The following is a 10,930-nucleotide window of genomic DNA, read 5'->3' as shown; positions in this document are numbered from 1 at the left end:
TCAGGATGTCAGGTAGCACTCACACAGGGGCGTTACAGATGGCGTCATGACAAGGTCTTGCGTGAATTGGCAGGAGTGGTGGAGGAAGAAAGAAGGAAAAAGCGCCCAAGGGCAACAACAGGAATAGGAAAGAGTGTTTGTAAAGCAAGGTGAGACAGTCGAGGGAAAGAAAAGCAGCTAGAACATCACGGCTGGACAGAGGACAGGACTGGGAGCTGCAGGTAGACCTTGACGGAAGGTTGGTATTCCCGTGCATCGTCAACACAACGCTCCGGCCGGACATGTTCCTCAAGTCAACAACGTCCAAGACCCTCATTGTAGTGGAATTAACAGTACCGTGGGAGGAGAACTGTGAGGAGGAGAATGAGCGGAAGAGCCTCAAGTATGCAGATCTAATGGCAGATTGCAGAGACAAGGGATGGAGTGTTTGGCTGTTTCCGGTCGAAGTTGGCTGCAGAGGATTTCCATCTCGTTCAGTGACCAGGCTCTTACAACATCTAGGAATGTTGGGGAAGGCAAAGTCAACAGCCATGCGAAAACTGGGTGAAGCAGCAGAAAGATCCTCATGCTGGATATGGCACCGTCGGAATGACAAATGCTGGAAGCCGGGATCCGTCGAGTAGAGGTTTGGCCACCACTACTGACCCACCAACTGGAGGATGTCGTGGTTCAGGGTCGAAACATCCGAAGATAGTTGGCAACCACCTGAAGACGAAGGATACCGGCAATCGAGCACCGAGGGGCAAAGCAACCAGGCATTAACAGAAGATGCCAGGAAAATAGGCAGCAGAAGATCAGCTGTAAGTTAACAATTAACAGACAATTCCGTGTAACCGCAACCCTGAAAGTATGTTTAATACTTTGTTGTCGTGAAGGGAATAGAGCTCGAAGACTGTTCCGACGGAGGTATCTTATAGAAAACACACTTCGCAGCAGTGGTACTGGTAGTTGTATTCGGACACCGCCCCGATCTCAATTTGCTCGATGCGTCCACTAAGTATCTTCTTTTTTTTCTCGCCCTTGCCATTAAGTGCGTGCTACACGTGTGTGCCTCGATTTGGATTCCTTTGTCAGATGTGTGTAAAGAAAAAGAAAAGAAAAAAAAATCGTATGTCTTCTTCCTTGGCCTGGTCATTGTCAACGTGCCATTGCCCGTTTTTTCTGGTGTCAAACATCCTAACTATCTCTCAGCTGTATGTCGTCCGTGTCCACGAGATAATTAAAAAAATGTTAAGACGACCGTGATCATCCCCGCGGCCGTCATGTTGGCGAACGGATCCGCCCCCTGAACAATGCAGTAGGAACTCACGGCACGCTAGACAACTTTTCTTCGGTATATCGATAACGCTCCTTTCAATATTTCAACAGTTCCGTCAAAAGATTACCGTGCAGGTAGGACGTGTGGAAATCGTACCTGCTGCCCCCCCCCCCCCCCAAAAATATTGCTTGATCGTACGAGGCGACAAAATTTTGGATCTTATCTTTTGTCTTCTTTCTTAACAACTTTCTTCTTCCTAATGTCTCCATTGACAATGCCTCACTTTTAGCCTTAAGTTAAGCTTTCGCCGCTGTGAGGAAGGCTTTAGGGTTCTGTCCCCTGGCCGAGACATACCAGAGTCTTTAAAATGATAGGTGCTACTCCTACTTAGCGCTCAGCATATTAGGAGTGAGACGACTGGTTCGCCCGTTGTCAGTATAATGTGACCGGGTGGGGTGTCCTGCTGGGTGTCTTCGGCAGTTGCTTCAGTGAGGTAGCACTATAAATCGGCAAAAGTTCCGGCCTATCACAAGGAGACTTAACACGAACATACGTCAGCCTCCCAAAACACATACGCACTCAACACACCATTGCATATCCTTAGGCCGTCCCTAAATAAAACCAAACCAAACCTAACTGTTGAGAGACTGAAGATTTCCTCGGTCTCTAGTGCGATTCCATTGTTCAAAATTCCGTTTCCCTTCACGGACATTTTTTTTTGAAACTGTAGTACGAGCGCCCGGATAGAGTCTCACGAAGTCTGTTTTTCCGGGTGTTGATGAGTGGAGGGGAACACCCTTACGTTATCTCGATCATTCTGAATATCTTGTCTATGGTGACCAATATCATGGATAAGAAAGATTGTATATATAGGAATCTAATAGGGGGACCTTTTTCACCTTCGTGTAAATCTGTTCAATTCTCAGAGAAATGGGAGCCCTGGGCGCTATCCCCGGCTTTGCCTAATGTTCCAGCACGCAGTAATTGTTGAACGCCGTGAAGTTGCGAGCGACGATATTGTATCAGATGTATCTGAAGCTGATGAACAACTCGCAAAAATCCCCCGAAGACTTGAAAACGACACAAGTGTTCGAGGTACACGGGTAGCCTACAAACAGATACTGCACGTGACGAGTCCGCACCTTCCGTGGTTTTTGCGGCGAGCGTACAATAACATCAGGCATTCGAGCATGCAGTCCGTACATACGCATACTCTCTCGGTTTTTCAGTTTTGAGCCGTGTACACTGTATAAGCGTTTTCGCAACTATGACGATCTCTGTGAGGTACTGCGTCAAAGAAAAGATCATGTAATAACCGCTTTTGAAGAATCCAGTAATGCTCACCGTCTATCAACACAAATACCGTTTTCTGAGTTATGTCCCTGAAACATGACTGTGTTCTGTTCTTCCATTCCGATTATCGCTGTGTTGATCTTCAAAAGACCTTCAATTCTATTTGAGTCGAAAATACTCACACTGGGTTCTGGGTCCAGACCAGATTTCTCCATGGTATACGAGGGATGATTGATATGCTGTGAGTCTCGTATTGAAGAAGGTACTCAAGGATGTTCTTTTTAAGTCCTACTATTCTCTGACTATATAGGGCCTGTGTACCCAAAGACTGGTCTCATTTGATTGGTTTATATCGACGAGGTAGCACTCTAAAGTAAACAAAACAATCGGCTTTTGCAAAATAGACAAAATCGGTGAAAGAACAGTGATCCTATATTTGAATAAAAAAGGTTTGACACCTAAGGATATCTATAATGATATGATAGCAACACTAGGGAAAGAGATGTCCCTTATATGCTACAGTGAAAAGGTGGGTGGTAGGATTGAAACGCAGCCGATAGAGCCTTGAGGATGACCCCCGTCCTGGAAGGCCTGTCAATGTTGCAACCCCAGAAATGGTCAATAAAGTTTATGACATTGGTATGACTGACAGACGAGTCACACAAAGATATATAGCCAGTAGAGTTGGCATTTCTCATGAAAGACAACATTCCATTCTGACCAGGGACCTTGCAATGAGAAAACTTTCGGCCCGATGGGTACTAAGAATGCTGACAGTTGATCAGAAGTACGCCATGCGCACATTATCGCGTGCTAATCTGAACCTTTTTGAGGAAGATCCGGCCAACTTTCTTCAGAGATTTGTCACTATGGATGAAAGTGGGTCCATCATTTTACCCCTGGGGACAAAATCTGAACCTTTTTGAGGAAGATCCGGCCAACTTTCTTCAGAGATTTGTCACTATGGATGAAAGTGGGTCCATCATTTTACCCCTGGGGACAAATAACAATCGAAACAATGGACGCACCCTGGCTCTCCCCCGAAGGCCACCCACAGAGGTGAGCCCAACTATTTTTGCTATGATTCTGTGTCATTGTTATCTGTATATAAAGCAAACAAAGCTCGCAGCATTTACTGTATTTCTGTATTATATATAAAAAAGGAGTGGAGTAAGTTTTTCCTTGCCATGGGACACAGAGTAAAAAAACTGTTCCATCAGCTGGGAAGGTTATGGCCTCGGTTTTCCGGGATGCAGATGGTATTCTGCTTATAGATTATCTTTAAAATGGACTGACAAACAATGACACATACTATGCCTCACTTCTGAAGCAGTTACGGGGAAATATTGAACTTACGCTCGGCAGAAAGCTCACTAAATGTGTGTTATTCCATCAGGACAATGCTCCTGTTCACAAGTCTGATCTCGCACTATCAGATTTCCTCTATTTCCAAAACTGAAAACAGCTATTGCAGGCATCCACTTTCAGTCCGATGATGATGTCATTCATGAAGTGGATGATTTTCTAAACAGCCAAGAAAAGGAGTTCTATAAAAGTAGCATTGAGTCCCTTTAACACCGCTGGCAAAAGTGTATAGATACCAAAGGGGAATATATTGAAAAATGATACAATATGTCCGGCAAAATCCAAATCCTTCAATATGAGGCTCACAACATATCAATCCGCCCTCGTATTTGGCCTTCTTCCCCTGCATGTTGTTGACTTCTTTGGGATACGAGGACTTGCGTGTTCGGGTACGTACAAAGTATAAGCAAGTTGTTTTCCCACAGCTTTGTCACACCTACCCTTCTATTTTTATGATCCCTAACAGACCAATATTTATCTTTCCTCTCTGCAAATTAGTTGCATACTTCTTACGATTCCCCTTTGGGAATGCAATAGTGCCTAGTATGACTTCAAGATCTCCATATTTCAGCTCGGTATCTGACAGGACCTAGATTGTACACGTGCTATTGTACAAACACGAGACATTTATGATCGCGTTACGGGTAAAAATGTATGATACATCTTATATATTATGTAAGATATCTTATGTTCTTGTTGAGAATTTTTATAAAACATGTTAGGATGTCTAATGAACAAACTGTAACGATATATCTATAGTTTATAATTGATTTATAATATATTTTTTATTAAAATTCCGATCAGAAATGTCATATAATGAGAACGGAATAAATAAAAACGTGCAGTACCTTCAGGGACTGATACAGCAGATACAGCAGATACAGTAGATCAGATACAGCAGAGGCAGAAAGCAATGAAACTATATTATACATTATGTAACAATTGTATTACAGTATACATTAAGTAACAATTGTATTACATTATACATTAAGTAACAATTGTATTACATTATACATTAAGTAACAATTGTATTACAGTATACAGCATGTAACAATTGTATTACATTATACAGCATGTAACAATTTTGTTACATTATACAGCATGTAACAATTGTATTACATTATACAGCATGTAACAATTTTGTTACATTATACAGCATGTAACAATTGTATTACATTATACAGCATGTAACATATTTTTAGACAGGATGTGCACAATTTAATTACATTATACGGGATGTAAACGATTCTATTACATTATAAAGCATGTAACTATTTTCTTACATTACACAAAATGTATCAATTTTCTAACATTATACAGCCTGTTCACCATTTTGTTAAATTATACATTATATAAATGACTTTCTTACATTATATATATGTAACAATTGTATACAAATAAATATGTAACAAGCTTTGATCACCGAAGCAAAACAAAGCAATTTTTAAGAGCTCCCCTTTGTAATCAAAACAAAGCAATTTCAACAGCTCCCCTTTGTAATCAAAACAATGCAATTTTAATAGTTCTCCTCTGTAATCGCATCTTCTTAAGTTTGTCATAGTATTAATGTTTTTATCGTCAAACAGAACGACACGATGACGATAGCAATACTATCCGGTACATTGTGTCACGATATACACATTGTAGTCTGAATAACAAACATAAGCAATGTTTTGTTCTTCAATTTGTTACGTTTTGAGCTGCAACAATTGTGATTTTAAAAATTAGTTTATGTTTTTTTGTTCGGTTGACCGTACGCTTGTGGACAATATAATGAATCAACATTTAAATAAAGCGACGCACCTCTTCGAACCTCCAAATGTAGAGTAATGGTGAACATAAGCTATTCAAACCCATCAAAATCGCTACAATAGCAAACATGTTTCTGTCATAGTTCCCGAAAAAAAAGTTCTGAGTAAGAATGATTAGAAATGGCGTAAACGAAACAACATACATCATAACAAAAACGGACAACGTCTTGAAAATGTTCCTGAAAAGCTTCAGACTTGAATTCTGGATTGCGGCTTCATTGGGGTTTTCTGGGTTAAACTTGAGATCACGCACCGATTTCTGTAGCTTCTTAATTTTATATAGAAGGTAAATATACAGGCATATAACACCAGTATACATGGGAGCCAAAAAGAAAAACACTCCGTTTTTAACATAGGTACAATTGCTAAGAATATCCTCAATGGTGCTATCCTCGATGGTACATTCTCGTGACGCAATAGCCACCAACACACAGACATATCCTACACAGACCACCCACGTCACCAACACTGTGGTCGTACGGTTTTTATCCGTTAGTAAAGATGTCGAATGAGGGAAGTGCATAATGTGAAGCGTACGTTCCAGACAAATTAGAAATGTTTGTGTCAGTGATATCAAGAATGCAGACAAGGACACAACCGCCGCTAAGAAACATCTCCATGTTGGAATGAAGTCCAGTTTGCTCTGGAAATAATGATCAATTGTTGAAGATCCGAATAAAAGATCGCTGAAACTCAGACAAAGGATGAAATAAACACATGTCTTCTTCCTCAGTGTTGGCATCGTAATAGTCATCAGCCAGATGATAAGGTTCCCGACTGTAGACAACAGTCCCTGAATTAACAGTATCAGAAGTAGGTAGGGTTTCATTGCTAAAACCAGGTCCTCATCAACGCGCGTTCTATTTTCAAAGTAAACCTACAAGTAAAAAGAAAAGCATTATCAGCATTGTTAATTAATAGGAAAAGCTTATCGAGTTTCTCAGTTAATGACTGGTTTTAGTGAACTAATTTACTCAGAAAAGGGAGCCACTTCAGGTCTAGTTATATTTTTTGGAGTGAAAAATAAGGTTTTATGAGTAATATTTTCACTCCGATAAGAATAACAATTTTCATATTTTCACACACGCTTTTAACCAATCAGGACACAGTGCTGATAGTAAAAAAATATAATTTCTTGATCCTGAAGCATTAACATCAAATCGCTCAAGCATTGCACGTAAAGTATTTATTAAATTATGTTATTCAGCGGAATAATAATATCGCAAAAGAAGAGAGCCGCAGATTTAATCTGACATCGGTAAACGAGACCACAAATCTAATGAATAGAACATTCCTTGATTTTAGATAAATTAGTCGTGTTTCATCGAATTGAGGAGTTGTCTGCGTGATGCCTGTTTCGAACTCCAAAGCCACAATGTACCTGACGTCATAAAATGTAACTATGTGTATATGGTATAGTATTTTCTTTGAATGACCGACGGATTTACAATTGGAAGTGACGGAGCATAGGTTACATACTGTTCTTGTAACTTTTAGAGCGCAATCGTGATCCCTGAGTAAACAGCAGTATAACCCCCGTGTATGGCGGACTACACAGTATTATAGAATAAGCAGGAAAAGGTAATAGGTAGTGGGTGGAGACAAACACTTACATGGTCGACGTTCGGGGATGTCGTTGTGTTGTTCATTTGCAGTATTTATAACAATGATTCAAAACTAGACGTCTTCAGCTGTTGACTAGAATAAAAAAAATGAGCGTAGCCAAGTTATAAATATAACGTCAATGCTATAGATACCTACAAAACTCAAGGTAGCAAAGGCAGACACATCAAATTCTGTCTCATTAAAGTCATACAAGTTTTTTTTTCAACTTATAGACGCCCTCTACCATCATACAAATACATTACATGAAAACATTGAGATAGACATAAATATATATAGTATCTGACAAAGACACAAGTTCGCAAGAAAGAGTACAAGAATACATATAGAAATCTATTGCTGGATTTGATGTAGTTTTGCTCATGTCGGAACACAAGAAAGTTTAGGTACATGTATACAGAAAGATCTGAATTACCAAACAATAGGAATTCTAAATCCAAACCAAACCTAAGGCATTTAAACTTTGAAACATATATAATCTTTCCAATTCATACAATTTGCAATCAAAGAAAAATTAAAAAGCATTTTCGCAAGGATGTCCACAGGTGTAAAACGGATCATTAATAGGATTTACTCGATATCAATTATATTTGTGAACACTACATGTGTGCCTCGATCTAATACATGTAAGTAAAATGTTTAAATTTCTTCCATCATAACTGCCGAAGGGAGGGGGAGATGGTTGTACATTTGATTTTAAAGAGTTTTTGAACAAATTAAGGGAAGGCAACGATCGTACAGATGTGTCTAACAAGTTTCCAGCTACGAATAGTGGAAGGTATCAACGAGAGATTTGTTAGAGAAAGACAAAATTTATTTTCTTCATAACAGAACTGTATATGGCATTTATATGATACCCCCCCCCCCCCCCCCCCCCCCCCCACTTGGCGCTCGCATTAAAATAAATTTCAAGATGCATATGGCTATCAGAATTTTTTCTAAAACTCTAAATCTTCATCTATGTCAATATAATTTGAAATAAAAATTATCTCAGTTTTGTCAAAAGTTAACAACTACGTTTTAGACCACATGTTTAAGTATTCAAGATCCCTATTTAAGACAGTTTGAATTTCAAGACGTGATGAGGAAGATATTAATAGAGACGTTTAATCAGCAAACAGACAGCAGCTGAGTCAAGGACATCAACAACATCAATAACGTAAACTAAAAACAAAAGTGGACAAAGGAGCCCCTGCTAAATTCAAAACTAAATGTGAATAAGAATTGTTTAAAAATACTTTTGGCGCCTGTCAATTAAATAGTTTTCTAGCCAGGTTTTAGCGTCACCACTAAATCTTTATGCCACACAAATATCAGAAAACCATACATATATGTTTTGTTTTCTTTAAGGGAAATACAAATGTTGTGATAATTTTCTATCAGCTGATATAGGGTTAATAGGAAGGTGAATGCATCGGTGCCTACTGATTGGATATTCAGGTGAGAGAAGTCTCCAAAGTTTTATGTGTTGGCTTGGTAATACTTGTAGATGTAAAATATATATAAAAAAGTGTTTTTCTAGCCTGTTTTTGTTAGGGGGGTTAATCAAGTCTGTAATTTGTTGTAAATTTAGGTGAATGTTTGGTGCTGAATTCAATACAAGATGGTGGCCCCCATATGAAAAAAGTTTCAAATCGGTAGAATCTGCAAATATACTTTTTACAAAAAATGTCATTCTTCAAAATTACGGCTAGTGGACCAGTGCTGATAACTCCATTCAAGCAGGACAGTGGTAAACATTATCGTATATGGGAAATCATTTGGTTCCGTGGTTCCTATACAGTTGAATAGGCATGCATCAAACCAGATTGGTATTTGTAAAACAGTAAGCATTTTACAAAATAATTATACAAATGTTTGTAAATTACACGTTCAAAAACTTTACAAACAGTAGATAAAATAGAAATCGGTCTATAATTTGAAGGTGAATGCTTGTCTCCTTTTTTAAACAAAAAGCGTGACTTTAGCTACTTTTCAAGTGGTGGAACACACCACAACCAAATAACACCCGTCACTATGGAATGGCAACACACCTCAACCAAATAACACCCGTTACTATGGAATGACAACACATCTCAACCAAATAACACCCGTCACTATGGAATGGCAACACACCTCAACCAAATACCACCCGTTACTATGGAATGACAACACACTTCAACAAAATAACACCCGTCACTATGGAATGGCAACACACCTCAACCAAATAACACTCGTCACTATGGAATGACAACACACCTCAACCAAATAACACTCGTCACTATGGAATGACAATACACCTCAACCAAATAGCACCCGTCACTATGGAATGACAACACACCTCATCAAAATATGTCTTAGTAAAATCCGAATTTTATCTAAATTACATAAGATATATCATAAAGGATATGAGCTGCTCATTTAATTCTCTTTATGGATATCTTACATGCTTAATGAGATATACTTTTTAATCTGAAGATATATTTTAAAGAAAGCCATATAAGTTATCTTATATAATCATGTACGATATAATGTAAAATTTGGAAAGTTACTGAATCAACATTTCTCCATGAATTTGACTTGCACTCGGAATTTCCGTCATAGAGGAAACTTCTGTCACGCCAAGGAAGTTTCAGGTTTCTGTAGCAGGAAAGTAGGAAACGATAAAATTAATCTTTTTTTTTTATGTTTTCAAACCCTATAGATATTAAAGACAGAAATATTAACTGATAAAATGGCGTAAATAGAATAAACCATGACAACGTTTAGACATCAAGAATGTCAATTATTTAAATGAATAGATAAATAAAGTCCTTGAAATAACGTTTTGATACAATCAGCATATGAATGTGTAAACGACATGATTTAATTTTCAAAACATTGCAGTCATAACTAAATGAAATATTTCATTTGTAGTCGCTACTTTAGACCTACTATAGAAAATGTAAAAAAAAACACTCACATAATACCATTGTTTCTATCGCATTTGTGGTGTTGAATTGTCACCTGTTTAGTCCCTTATAGTTTAGTCCGATTATACTTAAACAGTTCTGAGCGATACGCCTTTGCGTCAGCAAATGGGTGATCGGGTGGTGCAATAGTATCGAAAGACAATCGGTGTTTGTTTTCATGATCGCACGTGAAAAGATGTAAAAGGTTTCACGTGGGTTTTCTCCAGTTCGAACAAGCAGGAGTGATCGCGGCAGTTATTGTACAATAAATCCAACACATTAATGGCTCTACAGATTGAATATATGTAAAAATGTGATCCATTAAAGTCGATCAAATTACAAAACGATGAAGTATCAGATACTGATTGATTTTAGAAAGATTTTGGAGTTAGTCCATTGTTGAGAGTCATAGGAAACAACCGTTGTGAAATTATGTTGTGGAAGTGTGCAAGATAACGAGCAGATCGACATGAACACGCTTTCCTTAATATCTGACAGAAATATTCCGCAATACACAAAATAATTGGGAAGCTCGGTCAGTATTGACAACTCAAATATTTAGTACTTAAATTTGTCATCAGCGTCTGTTTTGAAATATAATCGCAATGATATATTTGGTAAACAAATAACGAAAGCTACTTACCTTCGTA

At 38.3% G+C, this 10,930-nt stretch overlaps 1 protein-coding gene across 1 annotated transcript; it reads right to left on the bottom strand.

Annotated features, from left to right (window-relative positions):
• Positions 1-5,040: 5,040 nt before the first annotated feature.
• Positions 5,041-7,444, bottom strand: LOC117342818. The gene is made up of 2 exons (XM_033905077.1): positions 7,341-7,444; positions 5,041-6,604 (listed from the first exon to the last, which is right to left on the bottom strand). Exons 1-2 carry the CDS (start codon positions 7,374-7,376, stop codon positions 5,702-5,704), a joined length of 939 nt encoding a protein of 312 aa, XP_033760968.1. The 5' UTR covers positions 7,377-7,444; the 3' UTR covers positions 5,041-5,701.
• Between the last annotated feature and the right edge of the window lie 3,486 nt (positions 7,445-10,930).

The sequence above is a fragment of the Pecten maximus genome, chromosome 14, assembly GCF_902652985.1.
Source record: "Pecten maximus chromosome 14, xPecMax1.1, whole genome shotgun sequence".
Classification (NCBI taxonomy): Eukaryota; Metazoa; Mollusca; class Bivalvia; order Pectinida; family Pectinidae; genus Pecten; species Pecten maximus.
Note: the sequence above shows the minus strand (reverse complement) of the source record. Positions and strands in the feature narration are given on the sequence as shown.

Excerpts from the sequence above, each read along its gene's own strand:
- LOC117342818 (XM_033905077.1), bottom strand. The coding sequence starts at position 7,376 with ATGAACAACACAACGACATCCCCGAACGTCGACCAT. Across the intron at positions 6,605-7,340 it reads CATCCCCGAACGTCGACCAT|GTTTACTTTGAAAATAGAAC; the intron begins GTAAGTGTTTGT and ends TTTTACTTGTAG.